General features: G+C 36.7%; 1 protein-coding gene across 3 annotated transcripts; it reads left to right on the forward strand.

The window, feature by feature from the left end:
* Nucleotides 1-1254: 1254 nt before the first annotated feature.
* On the forward strand, nt 1255-14040 carry hpgd (15-hydroxyprostaglandin dehydrogenase). 3 transcript variants are annotated; one of them, XR_007897723.1, is made up of 7 exons: nt 1255-1513; nt 1821-1944; nt 3065-3171; nt 4807-4903; nt 8788-8864; nt 9111-9309; nt 13343-13487. XR_007897723.1 is itself a non-coding variant. In XM_051703019.1 (7 exons), exons 1-7 carry the CDS (start codon nt 1421-1423, stop codon nt 13464-13466), a joined length of 777 nt encoding a protein of 258 aa, XP_051558979.1. In that variant the 5' UTR covers nt 1270-1420; the 3' UTR covers nt 13467-14040. The 3 variants fall into 3 exon arrangements, 2 of the variants coding, with proteins under 2 accessions (XP_051558979.1, XP_051558978.1); XM_051703019.1 differs by having other exon boundaries at nt 1270-1513; nt 3065-3162; nt 9146-9309; nt 13343-14040; XM_051703018.1 differs by having other exon boundaries at nt 1310-1513; nt 9146-9309; nt 13343-14040.
* Nucleotides 14041-26506: the final 12466 nt, after the last annotated feature.

A 26506-nucleotide genomic window follows, 5' to 3' on the forward strand; every position in this document is an offset into this window, starting at 1 on the left:
CTACCATACAGGCCTGATTGGTGGAGTGCTGCGGAGATGGTTGTTCTTCTGGAAGGTTCTCCGCTCTCCACAGAGAAATGCTGGAGCTCTGTCAGAGTGACCATCGGGTTCTTGGTCACTTCCCTGACTAAGGCCCTTCTCACCCGATCGCTCAGTTTGGCCGGGCGGCCAGCTCTAGGAAGAGTCCTGGTGGTTCCAAACTTCTTCCATTTACGGATGATGGAGGCCACTGTGCTCATCAATGCTGCAGAGATTTTTCTGTACCCTTCCCCAGATCTGTGCCTCGATACAATCCTGTCTCGGAGGTCTACAGACAATTCCTTGGACTTCATGGCTTGGTTTGTGCTCTGACATGCACTGTTAACTGTGGGACCTTATATGAGTACTTATGTACATGTGATTTTTTTTTTTTTTTTTTTTTTTTTTTTTATAAATTTGCAAAGATTTCAAACAAGCTTCTTTCACGTTGTCATTATGGGGTATTGTTTGTAGAATTTTGAGGAAAATAATGAATTTAATCCATTTTGGAATAAGGCTGTAACATAACAAAATGTGGAAAAAGTGAAGCACTGTGAATACTTTCTAGATGCACTGTAAACAATATGAGTGCTGACATGATTTTAGTGTGATAAAATCGCTTACTACCCTTTTCCGTGTAAAGTTAAAGCTAGATAACTTATTTGCCATGACAATGTAATGTCACCAGACCCTAAAACCCTAAAATGACTGTAAAATATAAAATTTTTAAAATGTTACAGTTCAAATAATACATGAGTTTTAACAAAATAAAGTGCTTTTATACAATTAAAATGTGATACATTTCTGCATTTAAACTCTCCAAAAACTGGCCCCTTTTCACTTCCATTACAAGTGCCTCACTGTAACCTCGATTTTTTTCTTCTTTTTTCTTTTTCTTTTCTCTTTTTTTCTTCTTTTTTTTTTTTAAGAAAAGGACGGACGAGTCGAAATAATTGTTTGTGGTTCTTAACATTATTCCACAAATGCTGTCGACTGAGCTTAACTCGTACTGAACCTGGAATGTTACACTGTAACATGAACACTGCATTGTAAACTGTGGCCAGAATTTCATAGGTCTAAAGAAGCTCCCCCTGAGAACGCCTGAAAATAAAGATGATTATAAATGCACACTTTGTCTATTGTTTAGCTAGGTGCATTCAGTCACTCACTCCACGTGTGTGTACTTGTAGGCTGTATTAAACACCAGGTAAAAGGGCATTAGATTAAATGTGGAAGGCTCGCTGTTCTGTTCTATTTTGTAATTATCTTGGGTGTAAATGATAGTTTGTAAGATGACACTCGGCCGTCTGAGTTTATTTAAGTCCTCATCTACACGCCCCTTCTGTCTGTGAGCGCACCGGCTAACACTAAGCAGCGCGCTGTGTGCACGAAGGTGTGCAACATGAGTCTCTACGGGAAAGTGGCTCTGGTCACCGGCGGAGCACAGGGCATCGGAAAAGCCGTAGCTGAAGCCCTCCTGGAGAATGGGGCAAAGGTTTCTATTCGATTTGTGAAGTTGCTTTGTTTTCTTTTTTTTTATCCGAGGTTCTAAATAGGTTCTTGAAAAGTTTTGTCCGAAAGTAGATAAACACACACGCACACAAACATATATATATATATATATATATATATATATATATATATATATATATATATATATATATATATATATATATATATATATGTATATGTGTGTGTGTGTATATATGGATTTATCTACTTAACTTTCGGATAATACGAAAAGTCGTTTTATTAACCTGTAGCGTTACGTTATTAATTTGTGTACATTACTGATAATTCAGGTAGCACTGGTAGACCTGAATCAGTCTGTGGGCGAGGACTGTAAACGAGAACTAGACGGACAGTATGGAGAGGATAACTGTATTTTTATCCAGTGTGACGTGACGGACGCGGGGAAACTAAAAGGTAAACTCAGTGACTGTTTACATTGCTCTCATACGATTTTTTTTTTTTTAGAGGTTAAAATCTCTTAAAGATACACTATTCTACTTCTTGTGCGCACCTGTATGTGCAGCGTATCATATTCATGGACAGAGTCAAAGTGTTTCTAGCAAGTCAGTCCACTGTCAGCCATATGTGGAGCGCTCCCGGAGGGCTATTTCCAGTCATGCCAGTGCAGCTCCTATCTACTTGAATGGAGAATTACCAAAATCTCAAATACGGTTGGTCAAGATTACGATCAAAGAACATATTTCAAATCAGCAATAAAATCTGACAATACTGGAGTAATAAATTGTGATTCTTTACCTCATATTACGCTAAAAAAAAAAAAAAAAAACATCTATTTCCCCGGCTTGTATAGCTAATGCTCATGCGCGTTCTAGAGTTGATTGACAGGTGATGTCCGTATTTAAAAGGTGATTGGCTGTTTTAACTGTAAGACGGGACTTCCTTTCTACATCAGTTGAACGTTGGGTGCTCAGAACTTCTTTGTTGAGCTTTCCAATTTCGCCCATTCATTTTAATAGAAGTGGCCCATCTCTGCTAAATAATCTCTGACAGAATTTAATTAGGCCATACAGATTTCCATAGAGCCTCAGGTTAAAACAGAGGAATGTTCCTGGGAAAAGTTTTAAAACAACCAAATTATTATTATTTTATATATATATATATATATATATATATATATATATATATATATATATATATATATATATACACACACTTAAATAATTGCTCAAAGACAAGAGTTTATCAGTCGGCGATGGTGGTAAGAAGATTGTACATTCCTGTTCAACTTGTTTCTAATGACACACTTAATGTAGAGTTTAATAAAAAATCTTTTTTTTTTTATTTTTTTTTTTTTTTTTTTTTGTGGAATGCAACTACTGCAAGTCAGGGAAGTGCATACAGGCTGCAGGAAAACACTGGCTATGCTGCCTCCCTGGACAGCTTGTTTGGTTTTGAAAACGGTGTCAGAAGGGCCCCTACAGTTTGACTAAAACACCATAGTTATTAAGACATAAAAAATAAAAAAAAAACACATTTTCTTTCTTTTTTTTTTTTTTTTTTTTTCTTGTTTTAGAAACCTTCCAAAACACAGTCAAGAAGTTTGGTCAGTTGGATATTGTCATCAATAATGCTGGAATCAACAATGAGAAGAACTGGGAAAAGACCATTGAAGTAAATTTGGTGAGATAAAAAATAATTCTGATATGAACTTGGTTTGGTCAGGTTACTTTTTTTAGTTTTAACATGTCATTGGACACGTACATCTCAAGATATACACAGCTAAGTGTGGATCATGTCACATTTGTGCCTTAGGGCATAACATTCAACTGCACTTCAGAAAAGGAATTTAAAAATTCTCTCTCTCTCTCTCTCACACACACACACACACACACACACACACTTGCATTAATATCATTGTGGGGACTCTCCGTAGATTTCCATGCATTTTATACAGATCTAACGACAATTTCTATCCCCTACCCCTAAACCTTACCCTCACAGAAACCTTTTTGCATTTTTACATTTTCAAAAAAACATCACTTAGTATGTTCAATAAGCCATTTCCCTCGTGGGGACTGCTGGCTGGGCCCCACAATTTAGGTGAACTCAGGTTTTACTATCCTTGTTGGGACCAAATGTAGTATAAACCTGTACACACACACAAACTCCACCCCTTGCTTCTGATCCAACAGATTTCACAACAGCACATGAGGTGGAGGGAGCACCATTATATGTCACTTTTCACAAATAGGGTGCACTTTGTAGTCTTGTTACTTTTTTTACTTTTTTTTTTTTATTTATATATATGTATTAGTTGCACAAATCCTGTGTTTTTTGGTGAGAACTATTAGATATGTTAGAATACTACTATCTGACATAAAATTAAAATGAATAATGAAAAATAAATCTGAGGTTGACATTGATAATGAGGTTGATAAACATTTTATGAATTTATGCACTGTCAAAATAGTTTATGCACAAGATATCTATAATTATTCATACTCCACAGTGTTAAGGAATTTGAGAATGGTTGCTAGACTTGCAGAGGACATGATAAATCACTCAAAAAATGTGTTACAATGTGTTAGCTCATAATCTCTGGCTAGTATCCCAACATAATGTTTTTACTCTCATTAGTCAGCTAAGAGGTTCACATAGGTTCACCCTAATGCAATCCCAGGTGTGTTTGACTTTCTTTCTTCTGAAGAACACAAAGATTTTTAGAAGAATATTTCAGCTCAGTAGGTCCATACAATGCAAGTAATGGTGGCCAGACCTTTGAAGCTTCAAAAGTCACATAAAGGAAATATAAAAGTAATCTGTACGACTCCAGTGGTTTAATATATGTCTTCTGAAGCGATGCAGTCACTTTGGGTGAGAAACAGATCAATATTTAAATCTTTTTTTTTTTTTTTTACAATAAATCTCTATTTTCACTTTCAGAATGTGAAAGTGAAAATGGAGATTTATAGTAAAAAAAGGACTTAAATGTTGATCTGTTTCTCACCCACACATATCATATCACTTCTAAAGACATGGATTAAACCAGTCATGTGGATTACTTTTATGCTGCCTTTATGTGATTTTTGGAGCTTCAAAGTTCTGGTTACTATTCACTTGTATGGACCCACAGAGCTGAACTATTCTTATAAAAATCTTTGTGTTCTGCAGAAGAAAGACCTACACACATGGGATGGCATGAGAGGGGAGTAAATGATCAGAGAATTTAAATTTTTTGTGTGAACTATCCCTTTAATATGACACCATACATTGTGAACTGTGTGCTTGTAATTTTGCAACTGTTGTCCTCTTCAGACATCTGTCATAAAGGGGACATATTTAGCCCTGGAACATATGAGTAAAGAATACGGAAAGGCAGGTGGGGTTATCATCAATGTCTCATCGATGGCAGGTAAGCTTCTAATAATCTCATCATGTGTCAAACAAATGTGCATATGCTTGTTTTGAAAACACTAGCCTCATATTTCAGAACAACGTGTTCTGAGTGCCGTGCTTATGAGTTACATAACATTATTCGCTGGCTCATTAGCAATCTATATAAGTCAAATGTTTGCTCGCACTAAGGCAAGTACAAATATATTTGACCCGGTGAATAAACTGCTGTTGTGTCTGTTGCCAAGGATCTGCACCTCCTATTGAAAACTGAAAGAACATGTGCAATAGCACCTAATTATAAGTTTCTCAATATACCCTGTGCATTTACTGAAGTTTACAGTTAAATGACTAAGAGTTTGCTTGATGATTAAGATGCAAAATATTCAGATTTATTATTAAATGTCACTACAACACACCTTGTTTTCCCAAGAATCCAGTCTTAAAGGATGTTCAAATGTATTATGAACAAAACAACAGAAAGGCATATAGCAAATCATAAGTTTTATGTCCCAATGACTAGCTTTCTTTCTTGCACAATTTTCAACCCACATGTTTGTCTGCTGTTAAGGAAACAGCCATTTCATTGCTGGAACATTTTAAGTGTGAGACTTTTTTCAAGAAATAATACAATCCCTTAATTCAGGAGTACATTGGGAACACAAGTCATGTGCTGAACTATTCACACAAATCACCAGTAAAACGGCAGGTAATCAGTTCATAAACACTTACTTTTTGCCCTGTCCTCCACACGACACAAAGCTATCTTATGACTTCTTAACACTATTACTAGCGTATGATTTGGAAGGCAATACATTTTAACGTTTGCAATACATAACCAACTACATTTACATGTTTGTTCGCGCATGATCTCATTACTAGGGTGGTAGGTTTTGTTCATTTCAAACTCGAGAGCCTTTTGAACTCCACCGGCGGGTCCAGATGGGAGCGCTATGTAGCGAAATAAGTTTATGCTTAAAACACTTAAGTCCCCAGATACAGAAGTCAGGCATATGTGGTATCATTTTATAGCGTAGAATCTAAACTTTTCAGAGAATACCATCGCTTTTGCATTTGTTACATAAAGCCTTAAAACTTTTGCGTCACAAATGAGCACCACCTAGAGGTCACGTCGTAGAAAAGTTTTTCATGTAGAAATTGCAGTAAATAGACAAGGCATATATCAAATGAAAGCTCTCATTCTCAGGAATGTGACTGTACACCACAGTTCGAATGATTTTAAAAATAATCACAAAGTGAAATACGATATTTGTAAGACAACAAAGACAAAAGTCTTAGGTTGTCTTCTTTAAAATTCACCATTTTTTACTTGCTTGCTTGGTAAAATAATCCAGTGTTATATGTCAGATGTCCAAAAAAAAAAAAAAAATGCAGTCCAGCAAAAAAAAAATCATTATAAACAAATCATTGGCAAAATGTTATCAACTACTGATAATGAAATGTTGAGGATCTAAGCTTAATGACCCCTAGATTGAGCTTCTATGGTGTGAATGCTCAGCTGCATTAGAGAGCCACCTACATTTCAGATCTATATATTGTGATGGAAGGTGATGGATGGGAAAAAAAAAAAAAAAGAAAAAAAAAATCCTATGACTTGCCGCTAATATATAGTGGAATGAATTAGGACTTTTTGCAGGGAGATAGAGCAAACAGAACCAGAATTACATGCTTATGAAGTTAGGGGGGAAAATGTGCATCATAAGATTGTAAACATATATACAATATTTATGAATGATTGGAATCTTTTCTTAAAATTTGGGGAGTTGTCTGTAAAAAGAGACCACTTTTATGCAGTTAGTCCACTGTATTTGAGTATGGTGAGATTTTAAATTTAGGAGTGAAAAATTCCAGGCGGCAGCCAAAAAATGCACCAGAGTTGAAGAGATGAAACTTCAAAACCTCATCTGTTTAGGAGAAAATGTAAGCTCTCTTTTAACACACTTATTTTCACCATGTAACTGGTGAAACACATGTAAGGAACCATGCAATACAATTTTATATTTTAAAAATATAGCCGTAATTTTTTTAGATCAGGCTGGTAATGGCATCTATTTTTCCTTGTACCTTCTGATTGATGTTCTTAGGGTTTTCAACCAGGTTTTCAAACATGGACCTTTTGAAAACATACAGATATTGTATATATTTCAAAAAGGGTTATATTAATGATCTGTTCAGCATTATAGAAGGTAACATTGTCTATTAAAAGTTGTTAATATAAAGTTATTGTGTAATATGACCACAAAAAAATCTAACGGTAAGTTGGTTGACAGTCTGGATAGGGGTTCCTGGGTCAGTAAAGATTGAACACCCCTGATTTAAAGCTGAAGTATGTCATTTCTGCACCACTAGCACCACCAAACGGAAAAAAACAACTTTTCAAAGCAGCTTTCGGAGTACACCCCCCGTCTGCCATTGGTCAAACAAAGAGATAGTCCCGCCTCTAACCGGGTATTAGCGGGTCACCTCAAAACAAATAGAGCAATTTTCATAGCACAACAGAAACACAGTGTTTACAGTTTGAGAAAATTAACTCATGAATGGCTTACTAATACAGAAGTTGTCTTTGCATATTAAGATAGCAAAAGATAGCATTGTGTGAGGAACTGGGTAAAAAGTGTTTGAAGTGAAAATCGGCAATTTTACTTGTGATTTGAGTTGAGTTTCTTACAGTATATATTTGAATGCCAGCCAAACAAAACATTTTTATTTTTTTCAAAACATGAAGAAAACATGAGACAAAACAAGAATGCTGTACATTAACATACACCGAATAGATGCTTGGCACGGTCTGTGAAAGTAATCATTGTATTTCATATTTCTATGATACTCGCAGCTGAACTGTTAGTGGGGCTTTGCCATACAATGTTTGATGTCAGAGGTCCAAGATTTCTATAATTCGAATTGCAATTCTTCTTTTGTTGGTACATCTCTCTCCCAGCTGTGGTGTGGAATAATCCCCATGTCTAACATCTGGTTTTGCAGCAGGGAGAGTGCTGAAATCAGCATATGGTAGAACTCTTTTGGCACTTTTGCAGCACATTGAATTGTGATGAAAGAAAAAGCATGTCTTTGTAGGATGACCTCATCATTTGGTTTACTCTTTATTACCATCTTACTTCTAAATTAACATGTTTACAGACAAGAAAGCTCGGAGACTTTCTAAGAGCAGTTAAAACCGCCAGAATGGGAAACAGAACCTTCCTTTGTACAAAAGTGGGTTATTCACTGGATGTGCATACATGTTGTGTTTAGATTTGTTCATCCAGAACACGCAAATACTGTCTAAGCACTCTGGCGCCTTTGGCTGACCAGGTTTGATGCCGCTTGTAAAGGTTTTTTTATCATAACAAAGCCTGAAGGCTATGGGAAATATTCACTGCCCCTACAATGACATTCCACATAAAATAAAGAATAAGTTAACTGCAGATATTTCTTAACAAGACAACAGGAGAAAAAGCAGGTGGATTTTTCACAAAAAGTTAGACTTATATGGGTTTATAAAAGACCAAATTGCTCTATAAATTTATGAGCATCAGTTTAGGAAATTGTGTGTTTCAGTTTAAACCAGGTCGACAGCCATTAGCGTTTTCATACTTTAATTCAAGGAGAAATCCTCGACCTTGGAACATTCAGAGTTTTTCCATGACAAAGGTATTGGTCATTTTTGCTGCAGTCTCAAATAGATGGAAGCCTTGTGCTTCTAAACAGCAGAGGCCCTAAGGGGTACCACTGGAATACCGAAATCCTGGTTACAAAACATTATTTATCAATCCTTATCAAAACAGTAGAGGTTTTATTCAGTCTACTGTAATGATAATGTAGCCATGAACTTTCATGACTTGCTGGATGGTTGGAATTAATGTTTGCTTTGTTTCCTTCCAGCATTTCTCCATTCTCCTCACCAGCCAGTGTACACAGCAACGAAGCACGGGGTGATTGGATTTTCACGAGCTTTGGCCGTGCGTACATCAATTCTGTCTCACCAGTTTACAGCAAAATTTATTGGAATAATTTGTAAATTCTTTTCCTTAAACATGGAACATTCCAGTCTACTGCACCTGACAACCAAACTGGCTGATCAGATGTGTTTTTTTTAGCATGGAACAAGCACAGTTATTTCCCCCAATAGAGTAGTTGTGCTTGCTCACAGATAGGATCTCTCACCCCTGTGTGTTGACATTCTTTGCGCTGTGTGTGTAATTTAGGCTGACCGTGTTTGGACACGTTTTGTTGTCAGCAGGACGCATCTGAACAGGGCAATTATGGAGTGAGGATCAACACACTGTGCCCAGCCTTTGTGGACACCCAGCTCCTACGCACTGTAGAGCATGAGGAAACAATGGGCAAGTTTGTCAAGTACAAAGATGAATTCAAGGAAAGGATGGACAAGTATGGCGTTCTTAAGTAAGCAAAAGCAAAAAACTGCTCTGGTTACTAAGTGAAAAGTTCTGTATGGGATTGTCGAGGCAGTTTTGGTGTTCAGTCAGAAATAAACAATTGTTTGGGCAGGCAGTGACATTCCTCTAGATACACTGTAGTGGCACAGTGTAGTGGTTTCTCGGTACAATTTTGTTTTGTCAAGACATTTTATGTTACAGTACATGTAAAAAAATCCAACCAAGTCTCATGACAGTTCATTATAATATAGTACAAGATGGTGAACTCGTAAGAAATCCAGTTGGCTCGTACAAAAACAACTTTTACTTAAACAGAGAAAAACAAACGAACCAATGAACAATGATATTATGATTTTTTTTTTTTTATGTTTATTCCCTAACCCAAACCTAAACATAACCATAAGGTCTAACCCGTTTACCAAACCTTAAACCTCACTATGATTTTAAAGGAAAATTATTTTTGTGTAACAAGGAAGAAAGAAAACTTCTCTATAGCTGGGTTTCCATCCAACAATTTTTATGCGCATTTTCAAATTGCGCATAAGAAATCATGAATGGATACTCTTGATATGCGAATAAACTCTCCAAATTTGCATCAAATTTTATGCGCTAGGAGGAGCTGGATATTCATGAGTTTCGCATTAGTTACAATGTGCATTAAGGTTTATTTGCATAACGATGACGTGTTTTCACCATTCGTGCACATGTTATGAGTGTGCGATAGCTTGATGTGAACAAAAGGTCCCACCTTGGCACACAATTCATCGTGCATAGCTCTTGGCATTCGAAAGTGTTTAACCCACTGCTGGTCTTTAAAGTGGGTCCTCACAATCTGCCAGAAAAATTGAGCGCAGATGTTCCCATGTATGCGGAGGCTGGCAGTGTATGGGCATCGCATCCATTTCAGCCCTCATTATATCAGATATTAAACTTATTCTGTGGCATATCCTGGCTCCAATTAAAACTTTCCCTGATCCAGACAAGTCTCCCTCAAGATAATGTGCATGACGTAGTGGATGGAAAAGCGAATTTCTTTAGTCAAATTTTTAGAAATACACTTAAAATGCTAAACCTTTCGATGGAAACCCAGCTTATGTGAATAAAAATTTTACCTTTTTGTATGAATCAAGATGTATCTTACTATTTTATATCTCGTACAAATTATTACAGATGATTTTAGGAGACTGTGTTGCAAAAATCAGTGGATCAAATTTTTTACACTTTAATGGCCCCGATATATACTTCCGGAGAAGTTCTTTGTTCTTCGCTCAGAGTCAAAAAGAAGTCCTAAACAGCTGAGCAATGGTATACTGTTTGAAAACATTCAGACACCCGCCACACTGCTGTGGGAGGTGTTTAGAAGTACATTTAAATATGAGGATGCTACGTGTAAAACCTAATGTGACATTAAAGTGTGTTATCAATGACTTTATGCCTTATTCTATGAGTAGAATTCACATGAGGTCAGAAAAGGAGCTGTTTTAACCACTTAATGATGATTTAAAGTAATATATATGCAGTACAAAATGTTTACTCTGTCTTGTTTACATTCTGAATTCATTGAGCTGAATTCACTGAATTCATTTTATGACCGCGCTATACGCGGTCATAATATGTGCCGATTACACTGTTTTTGTAATTTATTGTGACACTGATGCTACTGCAAAGATAAGAATAAAAGGTGTACAAAAGAGTGTTAATGTGCAGAATACAGACAAAAGAATGATAGTCAAATCTTACTTTGGGCAGATATGTGAATGGCATATCTCTGTGATATGGGCACTTGAGAGTATTTGAGTAGATTTGATTCCTTTTGTAGACTAATTAAACAACCAAAAAATCACATGACATTGTCTTAGAAAAATGTTTCTGCGTGAACGATTGTACAGATATAGGTAAATTTGCACCAGCTCGCAAATAACTCTGCACGTTGTTGTGTCATTTTGTTAACTGATCTTGACTGACTGAACAACATAAACAAAGTAGGTGGAGCTTCAGGTCACATCTACCGGTGACGTGGACCAATAGCAGTAAGAAGGTGTTTAGCAGCCGGGTAGACATTTTCTTAAAAGTTCGCCCCAGCGAGCTGTAACGAACCACCGAAACGAACTAAAAGACACTGTCTTTTTGGCCAGATTTTGTTCTAAATTACATCACACCCATTCGTTCTTCAATTTCACAATGTATCAGGGCCTTTAATTTGCACCACCCACTGATTAAAGGTGGCTTAAACTAGTGCCCGACCGATATATCGGTCCGCCGATATTAGCCTTTCACCGATATATCGGTATCTGCGTATATTTGACCAATATGAAAACTTTTTTTTTCAGAATATATAATGCAGAAAACAATTATTTAGAATTGGTGTCATAGTGTAGTTTGTCCAGCAGAGTGTGCTCTGACTCCATTGTTTACAGAGATGACTCTGAACTGACGGTGGCTCTGCAGACAGGGTGGAGTTCAGCGGTGTCATAACGGTTAGTTAACTAGTTTGTTAAATACATACTGGAAACTTAATGACCCCATCATTTTCCCTTTTCAATATAACTAATATAACGTTAACCTTGTCCCTGACAAACATGTCACTCATGTCTGTTTGCTGTTAGCCAGCTATAGTTTGTCAGTGCAGTCAGTTATGTAGCAGATTGGATGGTAGACATCAGAGCATCTTTTTGCAGCTCAGCAGACAACGGTGCGGTGGTGAATTGTGTCTGCCTAGTGTTGATTTCACGCTATGTTATTACCTAGTTGGTGAGACACAATTCTGGAAAGTAAAATAAACAATGTCCATCTTTTACTGTCCGTGACAACGAGCTTATAGCTAACTTTCATTGTTGTCAGCTGAGTGGAAGCTAATGAGTAAACATGTATTCACCAAACTGTTTTGTTTAGGATTCACAGTTTGGTACCACACTTCAACCAAACAATTCCAGTCGTGTCATTTATAAAATGTAATATTTAAAAGTCTGGTTTTCCACCGTTGAAAGTTTCCCCTGAACTTGTATAGCAGAACACAATGTAACACCGCTGCCGCCGTTTATCTCTTGTCTCGGCAGTATTAATATAGTCAGCATTTGACTGATACTAAACGGTAATACTGATGTTTATTTAGCTATTTATTTTATTTGTATTCTTTATATACATGGTCAGCAATTGACTTATACTAAACATACAGTACTGATGTTTATTAAGCTATTTATTGTATTTTTATTTATTCTTTAAAATTAAATTAATTTGTTGATAATGTATAATAATAATGTCAAATATCCTTTTGATAAAAATATTTAAGAAAGCAGCCTTCTGAGTACCTTTGCATAGTCATATCGGTGCAAAATTGGTGAAAAATCCACATAGAAAAGGTCTGTTTTCATTCCAGCTCAAAAATTAAATATATCGGCCACCATATCGGTAATCTGTGAATGTTTCCTCTCTAAAATCGGTATCGGTCTCAAAAATCCCATATCGGTCGGGCTCTAGATTAAATAGTATGTTTTGCTTTCAAGATTTTTTTTTTTTTTTACATGCGCTTAAAGTTAAACCAAATCAAACTCCTCCACTCAATCACTTAAAGTATTGCATAGCTGGCACTTTATTCATGCCACTCACTAGCAGTATGCTTCTGGATTTGCAGGTATTTCCAGGTAGGTGTGTGTTGGGTTTGTTTTTTTTTTTTTTGTTTGTTTGTTTTTTTCTTTCAGTTATCTAACTGGTTTTTATGTGTTTCCTATTCACATGTTTTTCCCTGTGTCAGAAATGTTTGTCTACTTCAAGCTCTTTTTAGACACATGAGGGTGAAGTTATGTTGGAAAAACATAGTGAAGATAAGATTAAGGACGAGTGACCCCTTTTACAATACAATAAAATGAACTGCCTTGTTAAAGTGTGTTTGCATGGCTCTCTGCTTCCTGGAGCTGCATCATAAACTCTCTTTGTAAAGTTTGATTAACGTGTTCTGAGTTTAGTTAATTTCACGTTATTCTACAGGCAACTCTACAGTAAGAGATTTTGATTTTGTTTTGTCTGTGTCTGTATATCTATAGACCATCACTGATTGCAGAGGGAATGCTGCAAATCATAACAGATGAAAGCCTGAATGGAGCTGTGATGAAGATCACCTGCTCTAAAGGGATTCACTTCCACACCTATGAGCCTCTTTCAGCTTGAGAGCCATAATTTCATCAAGCCATTTCTGTTTATCTATTTCTCTCCACTCCTCAAAAGGACCATTTATTTTAATTAAATTCAGCACAAACACCTCAGTCACTAGCTGGCATGTTTGATAGGTTTTTTTTGTTTGTTTGTTTTTGCTGCATGGCTAAAATGTGGAGCGTTCTGGGGTTTCTCAGTGTTCTTAAGTAACCAACCCTGCTGTATAGTCTGATTCAGAAATATGTAGGCAAGGTGTGGATTTTGTAAGAATATTATATTTATCATTTCAGTTTTGTAAAATTAAATATCTTTCTAAAGCTGTTTCCTTTTCTGTAGTGCCCTTGATCTTTAATGTGTACAGAACTGTATTTACTGTGAGTGATTTAGTGTGAGTGAGCTTTAAAAAAAATCTTTATATTTATTAAATTACTGTTTTGTGGCTTCTATCATACCTCAATAGCACAAAACCAACTAATTAAAAAATATAAGTTTGTCTTTGATATGTTTTAAGTATGTTTAAATTTCTTTATGCCAACGAGAATATCCTAGGATTTTTAATGTTGCATAAATAAAGCAATAAACTTCTGAAAAAGCAAAGAAAATGATCAATTGTTTAAAATTATCTTAATCTGTAATATGTTGATATGTCAGCACTCCTCAATGTACTTATTTGTTGTAGATGAAAAGAGACATACAGTATAGTCTCTGTATTCTCCGTGTAACCCATTGAGGCAAAAATGGTCTCTCATAGATTGAAACATCTTGAGTACAATTCCTGTGAAGACGGCCATTAATCCGGCTGTCATAACTGTGACATGCATTGCATGTATTCACACAGACTAAAATGTGAATCTCTCCTTTGCTCCATGTTCTTGTTTTTGCATTTTACCTCCATTATTAGTGTTTTGAAATGCAAATCCAGAAATAAGTGTCACCTGGCAGCTGTGTTTACAACCATGACATTCTAATATTTGGGAATATGCACAATTGCCTGAGATTAACACAGTACCAGAAATTAGTTTTGCACTGTATGTTAAATATAGGACATTTCTAGCTAAATTCAAATTAAGAATAAATGGCTTTCCATGAACAGACCCAAACGCAACAAATAATAATAAAACAAAGAATATATATATATATATATATATATATATATATATACAGTACATATTTATGAGCTACCCAGCCAAGTCTGAGATTATCACTTTAACCAAAAGTGAAATAAAAAATCCAATAAACAAAGCGCAAGTATGCGTTTCCCCCGGTGCGCCTCCATTCTGTCATCAGCAAAGTCAGAGTGGACATGGAAACAGTTCTGTTAATTGCGCCAAAATGGCCCAATCAGCCCTGGATTCTGGAGATGGTAGAAATACTGGATGGGCCTCCATGGGAAATACCACTGAAGAAAGACTCTCTCTCTCTCTCTCTCTCTCTCTCTCTCTCTAACACAAGGCATGATTTGGCATCCCCAGCCAGAGCTGTGAAGCCTACACGTGTGGCCTTTGAACAGAGCACAGCGGACAAGCCAGAATTGGCTCAGTCGGTTATGAACACCATTTTACAGACTAGAGCACTGTCAACGAGACACCTTTACGGACTGAAATGGAATGTGTTCATTAATTGGTGCTTTTCATGCGGCAAAGACCCAGTGAACTGCCCCATAACTGAAATTCATACATTTCTTAAGAGCGATCGGACGCAGGGTTCACTCTGTCAATGCTCAAAGTTTATGTTGGAACTATATCAGTGTATCAAGCCGGCACCTCTATAGGCAAATATGATTTAATCACAATTCCTTAAGGAGGCGGGGCAGCTAAATCTCCCTCGCCCGGCTAGAGTCCCGACTTGGGACCTAACTTTGGTCCTAAAAGTGCTCACGGGGCCTCCCTTCAAGCCTCTGGACTATGTTTAATTGTGTGTGTTTTCTTCTAATACCGCATTACTGCTGGATCTGGCCTCAGTAAAATGGGTCAGTGATTTACAAGTACTGTCAGTTGATAATTCATGTCTAGAGTTTGGTCTGGGTCTTTCAAAAACCACTGTCAAACCCAGAAAAGGCTATGTGCCTTTCTAACCACACCCTTCAGAGCACAGGTCTTCAAGCTTTTTTCCCTTCTCCATTTAATTCGGATGAGGAACAGTCCTTGTATTTGTTATGCCCTTTGTGAGCACTACACACATACGTTGAGCGCACACGCCACTTCAGACTGTCTGACCAGCTCTTTGTATGCTATGGAGGATGCACGAAAGGAATGTCCTTCTCCAAGCAAAGACTTTCTCACTGGATCATTGGTACTATCACCCTGGTTTACGAGCTGCAGATTGCCCAACTGGTGCTAAAGTACACTCAACTAGAGGTGTGGCCTCTTCATGGGCATGGACGAACGGTGTGTCCTTACAAGACATATGTTTTGCAGCAGGATGGTCTTCTCAAAACACATTCGCAAGGTTTTACAACCTAGACGCAACGTCTCTCTCATAGCAAGTCATCGCTGTCTAGAGCGCTTGCTATTTCATTGGCCGAACATATACTTATGCCCCTCCCTGTCATTTTACACAACCGCCTGCATTCAGACCGTTGTATTTCCCAAAAGTCACAGGCACTTTCATTACAAATAAACTTCCTTCCCAACTGGGTTTGTGAAGGGGTTAATTCATATTATATGACTACAGTTCATATATCCATTCTGAGTTTTCCCCTCTTGGTCCACCATGAGGGTCATTCACTTGAGGCATACTCATGTTGGTCACCATCCCGTGGGACTGCAGCGTCATGTTTCCTCTCTGGAAGGTTATGTCGTGTAGTGCGGAGTGATGGGACGCTGTTCCCCATATGCACCAGCTTAGTGACGCAATGTCAAAAGTTATGACTGAGTCATAAGGGAACATCTCGGTTATGCATGTAACCTCGGTTCCCTGAGACGAGAGGAACAAGACATTGCGTAAGCTGGCTGCACTACAAGACTCAGAGTTCTTTGAGGTGTGAGTGATGTGCTCTTTGCCCCTTAGTCAGAAAATTCTGAGAAATGGTGTTTGCGTGCCTGCTTTTATGCCGAACAGCTTTGTGCCTAAAATGGCGGGACTTAAACACCATAGCCAATCCTGCCGTTATTGTAGAAAGGTTTCAATTAGGTTGTGTAGATGGACACTCCCCATTTGTGTCAGCTTAGTGACGCAATATTTTCTTACCCTCGTCAAAGGGAACTGAGGTTACATACGTAACCATGACGTTTTCCATGGTATCAAATCATCAGTGCAGTTACAATAACTAGACTAAAGTCTAGATGAACAACTGCTAAATACATATACAATAATAGTGATTAATTCTTTCTCTCTTTTTACTGTAAATAAACTGATGCATGTGCCCTGGTTGGCTCATAGGGGTTTGATAAAAAACATCTCTCAAAGTTTTCAAACGTTACATATGAAGAGGATTTCCTTTCTACACATCACTTTAAATTCCTTTGATGAAAGATCACAGAGATTCACAGGAATGTGACTGCTTTGATATGACAACTGATAAAGATATGAATGTCAAAGAGGGCTGGGTGTGAACTGTCTAAATGAGAACAACTTGGCGTTCAATCTAAATCCGAAGAATTCGTGAAGAAGGAAGTGTTGTTTGTATATTCTAGAATCAGTTCCTCATTGCATTCTTGTAATAACCACAAATGAACCATGCTGATGTGATGTCAAAATGTAAACAAAAGAATTACTCATAGGCTACTGTACTTAGGTATTTGCAATAAGTCAAACATTATAAGGGAACACTGATACACTTGCATCACTTGAATGAGAGGAGACAAGCTCCGAAATCTACGCCATTGAGTCTTAGGTGAGGTTTGAGCACAGGTTACATGCAATCCATAAGAATTCTTTGTTAATGACAAGTAGCACCTCAGCTGAAAGATATGCAGCTTGTTTAATTTTTGCAGTTTCTCATGTGAAAGTCATGTGAAACGAGATGCACAGCATGTTGAATGATGTGCCTTACTGTTTACTGGTGTGTGAGTGTAACTCATGTACATTAATTTTGTGTCAGTTTCAATGGGAAATCAAACAAATTCATCACAGAGAAGCTTAAAATGTTCTTTCATTGAAATGAGGAACTCCACCAAGAGTAGATTTGAGAAATGGGGACGTGAGTGCTTGCGAGAGAGTTTCAGAATTTCCCTTGCGTCTGGCGTGTGATATTTTACTCTTTCTTTGAAAAGGTTTCACTCTGGTTCACTGTAGTGCCATCTTTGAAAACGAGGCTGTAAGGGATAGACTTACCATCTCTTCAATGGCACGCATAGTATAAAGCTATCAAAAAGATCCTAGATGACATCTGATTTTCCACAACTCATGTTGTCTGAAGTTTTTGTCTACTGAATGTTCTTGGAAAGATATTTTTCAATGTTTCATCAGCAGAACGATCAAAAAACACTTTAAACAACTATACAACCCATTAAATGTGCTGTAAGCGATTTTTAATAGAAATCCTACTCTCTGAAAGATATTAATGAAATAAGTGCCCTGAGTTACAGTATATCAGTGGTCACTGTGACAACTCTAGACTCTGTAAACAGCAAACAAAAAGTGTGTCATTGATCTATGACAGCATGTCAATGTTGTTTACTGGCGCCCCCCTCAGGACAAATCGAAAACCTGCCATGAGGCCAGACTAGTTCTCTTTGATCCAAGTCACTTTCTGTCGTTCTAATCTTTGATTTGTGCTGAGTACATCTGCACTGCAGTGGCTTGAGTTGAGTTTATGGTCTTCAAATTGTGTTGATCAATATGACTTTAAAACACCAATTATTTATAATGTGTTCCACACATGCAATCTGTATACTACATCACATAATGGCATTGCCTGTGTGTGTGTGTGTGTGTGAATACTAACTGAAGCTCCTGACCTGTATCTACATGATTTTAGTATACTGCACTGCTGCCACATGATTGGATGATTAGATAATCGCATGGATGATTGTTGGTGCCAGACGGCTGGTTGAGTATTTCTGTAACGGCTGAGTTAAGGGGGGAAAACATGATCGTGTGAGTTCATATATGAAAAAGGAATCTCATAAGATCACACTAATATGGTCCACTCCTTTTTGAAAGCCCACAGGTTCCTCCACATGATGTAGCCATATATGGGGATAGTTTTTCCTGTTCAGAAAGTTTTGCTTTTAAAAACATTTCCATGGATGTTCTTAGCAGATTCCTTTCTGTAAATAACAACAAAAATCAAAATTAAATATAAAATTTATTCTGAAGCGATCTCCAAGATCCTCCAAGAACATTTTTGTATTTCTCTCTTAAAACAGACAGGACTTGGTTGTCCTACAGACAAACTATGTTAGACAAGCAAGATACTGCTCCTCAAGTCCAAAACAAATGTTGTGAGGGAAAATTATAATTTGTATTTTTTTTTTTAATAAGAACTCAATAAAATTGTTCTAATTCCAATACTTTGTGAGGCTGCTATTTTGTCATGCAACTCAGTCCAAAAATGAGTGTCTTTACATACACTTTAAAAGTTCAATTTCAGTCAGACTAAAGCAATAATTCGTCTTTTTTAAATGTCATGTAAATGCTTTGAAATTGTACCAGTCCGGTTTTTGTGAAATCAAATTAACAGACCTAGATAATGCCACTGTAGCATGGCACCGTCCAGCATTTTTACAAGTTATTCGGGCCACAATTGGCCTCGGCGTTATACGCAAGCACCGAAAAGGTGGTGCTGAGGTGCTGCATGACCTGTATTTAACCTGGAAGTCAAACGCAACATAAAGCAGAGAAGAAGCTAAACAGGATAAGTCAGCCTCCAAAGGGCACTTTAAGGGAGAATAGTCATTATATCTATGCTGCAAGATCACTTAAAAAATAATTTACAATAAAAATGACTTAAAAGTTGGTATTCTGAAAAAAAAAAAAAAAAAAAAAAAAAAAAAAATTATTTTTAGCTCCACACCTTTCAGCCCTGCAAAGATCTCACAGTGAATGGCAAAGTCTTCAAAGCTAATAGGGCATAAGTACGGTCACTTCTGAATGGAATGCACCCTGTATTATGGCGAACATTAAAAATGTTCATTTTTAGACGGATCAGCCTGTAAGCCATTCACACCTGTGACACACCGACGTGCCTCAAGGCCATAACCATGTCTTGAACATGGGGGGGGGGACCAAATTATTTAGGGGGTGGGGGGTCGTGGGTGTCCTCGGTCCTTTAAAATATTAAATGCGGTAAATGCAATAATTTTCTGAATAAAGGCTTTAAATATGTTAAAGTTTTTTAAATGCGACCAAAATGTGATAATTTTTGGTTTTAAATGATTTTTTTAAATTTAACGTTTTTTTTTTTAAGTTCACACAGTATAAGACAAACACTGTGTTTGCACTGCAAGCAACTTGCCTTTTTCAGTCATCCTTTCTTTCTTTTTTGTGCTGTCTCAAAGAAAAGATGAATATAATTTGAATTTCTTTTCATAAATGATTTATCTGTAAAATAACATGACTGTCAGCTGGCTAGCAAAAAGAAAATACACAAACTTTTTTAATGTTCTCAAGTTGTCCCTCATTGTTTTTCCCCCCATAGAATCTTAACACAATATTTTCTTCAAGAATCCTGACGCTGCTCTTTTACATACAAAAACACTTCATACTGACCACTGCTGTCAGTGTCCAAAGAGAAAAAAAGTCATTATAAAAATACCATAAAAGTAGTCCATACAACACTAAGCTTTTCTATGGCCCCAAAAAGCTTGGAATAAAGTGTACAAGTCATATGGAATACTGTTATGATGTCTTTATATTGAATATTTAATAACGATTTATAGAATTTGTCCTTTATGAAGCTTGACAGCTCCTGCTCACCATAAACTGTTATTCTATGGAGTAGAGCTGCTTAAAATATCTATTTTTATGTTCCAATAAAAAAAAAACAAAAAAAACAAAAAAACAGCATATGTGTTTTGAGCAACATAAGGGCGATTAAATGAATAAGTAAAAGTCAATTTTCCATTTTTAAGTGAACTACTCCTTTAACTGGTGTCTCATTTTGAGCACAGACCTGACAAGGGCATACTCAAAATAAAATGGTCTCTTTTGAAAGAAGACACTTAGGAGATGCTGTACAAAATTACAGTTAATTAAAGACATAAAAAATTATTTAGAAAATCATAAATTGATTGTTAATTATTACCTAATAATATTTGCATTAAAAATATATGACATTGTCCTTGTCACAATCTAAAAACTCAGTGAAAGCCTCAAATCACAAGTCTAATGTTCTAGTTCTAATCTGAGGGTGATAACACTACTTTGTGTTTTATCAATCATTTTTGTAGACAATGTCAAATGAATTTGCCAAAAAGTTCCTTCAAAAGCTTGCCAGATAACCACATTCATTCAATTCCTTTACAATATACACACATTCACTCTTTGTCTTAAGCCTGATGTTTTCACATTCAACGAATCACATACTGTACATTACATATTTTTAATTCAAAACGGCAAATTTTGCAAAATGGTGAACAGTTTGCACCCTTGGAAATTACTGTCGGTTGGTACAACATTTTAATCATAAAACAGTGGTCAAATTTAGCATATTTATTTAGATACTTCATCTCACATGACACAATTTGGCCATATCTGATTATTGGAGGGGACTTGTCTCTAATGTTTATTCTTTTTAATGTATTCTAATGACTTATCATCTTATCTGTCTGCCATAGCAACACCCATATCACTGAACACCCATCTTTTCAGTAGCATTAAATGTCTTTCTTTATAAAAAAAAAAAAAAAAAAAAACATTTAAACATTCTTTTAAACATAAACACATTTTTCGTGATCTTACGTGGACTATTTTCACAAATTCTATCATAAAATACAATTAAAGAGGGTAACATGTGCATACTATGGCCAAGGTTAGCATGATAGCATTAGCACCATGAATGAGAATGTAAACATTACAAATTACACATTATCTACTGCATATATCTTACTTTCGGTTATCAAGTGATTATAACAGCTTCTTTTACTTATCTCATGTGGATTCCATTCATAGAATGAGGCAGCAAGCATGATATTTATTAAATGTAGCCTGAAGCAAATGACAGGTACATTGACAACAAGTGGCATCCTGACATCCAACATGCCTATAAAAATACCAACTGGGAAAATATAGACAACCCAAATATTTTCTTAATCGTCTTTTTATTCACGACATCTCTCTTCAGTCTAAACATTATTATTATGCTTTATACTGACTTTATAATGATAATATCTTTATTGAAGGCACTAAGTAAAATGAAGCAGAGCTTGTATAATCCAGGAGCAAATTGTGTTGTCTTCTGCCTTCGGACATCACCGTAAGCACAATGGATAACTTTGTTCTGCACCAAAATCAATGTATAAAGAATTTAAGATATGCACATGGCTATAAAGTTGTCCATGTTGTTGTGTCTGTCATGCTGTTGAGAAGCTTGTTTGCTGACTTTGACACACTTCTATGATGCAAAAGGCCAACCGGAAAGTTTACGTCACTTCCTCAGCTGACGTCCTTTCTTCAGCTATTCGATTTGGACTGAGAGATGAAGACTGTAGTTCGACTACAAAAAACCCACGGTAGCTCGAATAGAACTGCCCATGTAAACGTACTCAATCTTAGTGGACATCTGGACGGTAACTTGTTCTAACAAATCTGTGAAACTTAAATTAGCTCTGCACTTTTACTGTACTGTTGGATATCAAGTGTAATGTAATTAAATTTACTCACAAATTTAAACTCTATGTGTTTAGTTAATTTCTGCTTTTTCAATATATACTCACTGAGCACTTTATTAGGAACACTATGGTCCTAATAAATTGCCTGCCGTGGTCTTCTGCTGTTGTAACCCATCCGCCTAAAGGTTCGACGTGTTCTGCATTCTGAGTTACTGTAGCCTTTCTGTCAGCTCAAACCAGTCTGGCCATTTTCTGTTGATCTCTCTCATCAAAAAGGTGTTTCTGTCTGCAGAACTGTTGCTTACTGGATGTTTTTTGTTTTTGGCACAATTCTGAGTAAACTCTAGAGACCGTTGTGCGTGAAAATCCCAGGAGATCGGCAGTTACAGAAATACTCAAACCAGCCTGTCTGGCACCAACAATCATGCCATGGTAGAAATCACTGAGATCAAATTTTTTCCCTATTCTGATGGTTGAAGTGAACATTAGCTGAAGCTACTGACCCGTATCTGAATGAATTTATGCATTGCACTGCTACCACATGAATGGCTGATTAGATAATCGCATGAAGAAGTAGGTATACATGTGTTCAGTGAGTGTATGTATAATGTGACAATGTAATGTACAAGGCTAAAAATATTTAACTTCAAAGCAAAAAAATAAAATAAATACAACAAATATCTAAAACTAGGCATTTTGTGTCAATAACAATATGCATGTCAATGTGAGAGTTTCCATAAAATTGCCAATGCTTAATTTAGACAAGTTGGATTGTGGATTATGATTTTAGTACAGGTAAACTGTGGATAGTGTTGATTGTGTTTCACACTGTCTCTCTGACTTACTGTGCAGATGTCTAGGCCTTACCCACTTTTAACCACTTATCTCACTGTTTATTTTACCGGACGCTTTGCGTGTACAATAATTAATCACCTGGAGGTGCCTACGTTTTTTAATCAGCACATTAAAAGTGCTATTGTTTACAAGCAACTGTCAGCAAGGACAGATTATATAGCAGGCCAAAGGGGCCAAAGGCCTCGTATTGAGAGGCTTAAGGTGGCCCAACACCCAGAAACAAGCCACTGCAGTGCATATGTAAATCTAATGATGAACAGCATTTGAATGTATGTCTGTGATTGTTAAATAAATAAATCAGAAAACTTGACTTTACATCTCGAAAATTGCGATAAAGGGGACCTCCAAAAAGACTTGTGCTCCAGTCTCTGATTGTCACAGATATACATATAAGCTGCTCACAGAATTTCTGTGAAATTACTCATTAACAGGAGTTTGAGTCAGAGTAGTGAATTCAGTCAAATAATAAATAAACCTTTGTAATACGATAAGAATTAAAACTCTGCACTTGTAGGATATCCAGTCCTTTTTTTTTTTCTTTTTGTGTGTGTGTGTGTGTGTGTGTGTGTGTGTGTAGAGACCTTTTCCCAGTTTGACACAATCATTTTCATAAATGCAGGTTTAGTGCATCAGCTATTAGTAAGCTGGCAATTTTTTAGGATCTCCATTTTCGGTCAGGTTGACCCCGGTCTAAATAAAATGTCTGACAGCCCTTATTTTCTTTATCATGATTTGATCTTGACAAAGTGTATTAAAACTTAGGTGCAAAAATGGAAACACTGTCTTGTATTCTTGTCACAATGCAAGGTCAGGCCAAGCACCAGCACAGTACAAAAGCTGTGATGAGAGACATCACTCCCCCTATAATTAAATGGCGCATATGTTGTCAGTTCAGTCTGCATAGACTCTGGTACCCCTTTTCCACCGAGATGGTTCCAGGGGCCGGTGCAAATTCTTGAACAATTCCACCCATTTCCACCACAGAAAAGGACCCCTAAAAGCTTGTTGGTCTTTAAGGAGGAATAGATTACTTCAAGGGTATATATTTGGGGATAAAATTGGGGATAATATAATGTTTTGTCACCAGGTAACGTTTTCCAAACAACAACAGTTTGGCTAGCTACTGTCTGTAGCAAGGAGTACTTCTTCACTCTAAAACAACAACAACAACAAAAAAAAACTCAAAAATGTTGAACATAAAAAATGTTCAGCAGTGGTCCACAGAGGTAATGATCACTCTACTTGCGAAATGGTCATCTACGGAGATCCAAGATAAATTAGAGAGCTTGCAAAGGAAAAAAAGGATCTACGAGGAGATATGGCAAGAAATGCATTGGATTCAACAACAGTCAAGCTCGAGATAAAGCATTCTCTGTAGCTGATCTCGTTAAGTTATAACATTTGCCAACTTTGTTAGCTTTCATTACACTATTGCCATCTTATTTTGTGCATTGCTTTTGTTTGTAAGTGAATTTTTGGCCAGCTACTCACTTATTTAGGAACATATCAGCTATCTGTTAAGTACACCGGTGGAATTCTCATTACTCTGTATGTTTAAACATGTCCTCAAAACAGGAGTAAAAGCTGTACACAAACACAGTGGTGCACCATGTTTGTTTGTGGGCAGGATAGGTTTTCACATAAAACTATCACATAACCATGTAACCCCTTACGTCACCATTCGGTTCTCAAGTCAGTGGAAAAGCAGTTTTCGATAGGCTCCAGATTCCACTCACCCAAGAATCAGCCAAGCACAGGCTCCAGCACAAGAACCAGCGCCATTTCAGTGGAAAAGAGGAATGGGATGGAACACTTCCTTGTATGACACCCACCCAGTTTAATGGGGTTTTTAGTTCAGTTCTCACTTACACAGTATGAAGCAATGTGCACATGACAGGAAAGGATCAAGAAAGGAATAGTGTAACAAAACAAAGCCAGATAATTACTGATTTTGAGTCTTTCGAGAGTGTAATGGTGTTCCAAACTAATAGGAAAAACAATTTGTTTTTCAAATTACTAGGCAAGCTTGTCTCCATCCTTATCAAAGTATAAGTTTTTAACTATCAAATTGATAGTTAAAATATGGGCCAAAGTTTTCTGTTTCTATGTTTTCTGGTTTGTAGGCTGAAAGCTTTCAGTGTGTGTGTTTAAGCTTCAGATTTTGACCGTTTCTGCAGATTTTTTATTTTTGTATTACAATATTAATTTATTAATTTACAACATGTCATCAGTAGTGCGAAATCAAAAATGGTAATTGGGATATTGTTTTAAGGCACATGGGAATTCTATCACAATTAGCAACTAAACCCACCCCCACCTCCATGAATCTAGATGACCCAAGAGTATCCTCCCTGGTCGAGAGGAAAAGGAAATGTGCAAACAAGCTGTTATTGTATCGTTATTTGAGATAAGCAAGAGGTGTTTAGTTCATATATTCTTTACGAACTATGGTGGGAAAATCTAACACAATATTCTATTTACTGCCAGTTCCAGCAGTGCATACTGGAGATATCTTCAATGTAAACACAGCAGGGACAGTCTCTTGAGGATTTGTAATCTTGTGCTCAGCTTGATTACTACAGTGCTGTATGAGCAGTTTAACATTTGAACAGGACATTTTGAAATAGAAGACGAGAATAGTATTACTAAAATAAATAACATCACATTGATCTGAGGCTTAAACTTAATTGGCACAAACCTCTGATTAACATCTGAATAGCTCGTTGTGCACAGATAAAGAAAAAATATATACACTAGAGGACTTGTGGATAGTCTCAGACTTGTGCACATTCCAACTGGTGTTGCTTGGGACTTGAGACTCAATCAGCTCGCAGGTTTACCGAGCGCTCTTATGTTTATTTTACAACAGGAGAGCTGAGTGGCCCAAATACTTGCCTATGTGCTCGTTTCTAATGATAAGATGTTATTGTAGGGCTTCCCATGAGCATGTGAAAACTGTTTTGACTGGCAGGCAATGAGGTCTTGGCGGCTGGCCAAGAATAATAACTCGGCTCCTATTGGCAAAGCAAATAAGCACTGAGAGTGGTGTAAATTTATAATCAAGGGACCAGAAGGAAATTCTTTTCGGAACAAAACAATGCAATAAAGTATACAATAATTTAAGGGGTTAGCAAAAGAGACTCAAAGGTCAAAAATAGGTTGCCCATGAGGCATCATAAAAATGAAATGTAATTAGTTTCTTATTATTCATATTCTAAATATTATTCATAATATATCTGTGAGTGTCCTACTGTAAAACAGTAAAGAGGCAATGTCTAGCACTAAATTACTTATTTAAAAAAAAAAAAGCTCTAAACTAAAATACAGCTTCATGCAGGTGTATGTCAAAGACAAACTGTATAAACCCTCTTGTTGAAAAAAGTCTTCTGTGATACCAATTATATCTCTTTCTCATTTCATATGCCCTAGAACCTTTAAAAATACTCTCATTAACATGAGTGATTAGCTCAATTAGCGATGCCCTGC

This window comes from Myxocyprinus asiaticus, chromosome 7, assembly GCF_019703515.2.
Source record: "Myxocyprinus asiaticus isolate MX2 ecotype Aquarium Trade chromosome 7, UBuf_Myxa_2, whole genome shotgun sequence".
Lineage (NCBI taxonomy): Eukaryota > Metazoa > Chordata > Actinopteri > Cypriniformes > Catostomidae > Myxocyprinus > Myxocyprinus asiaticus.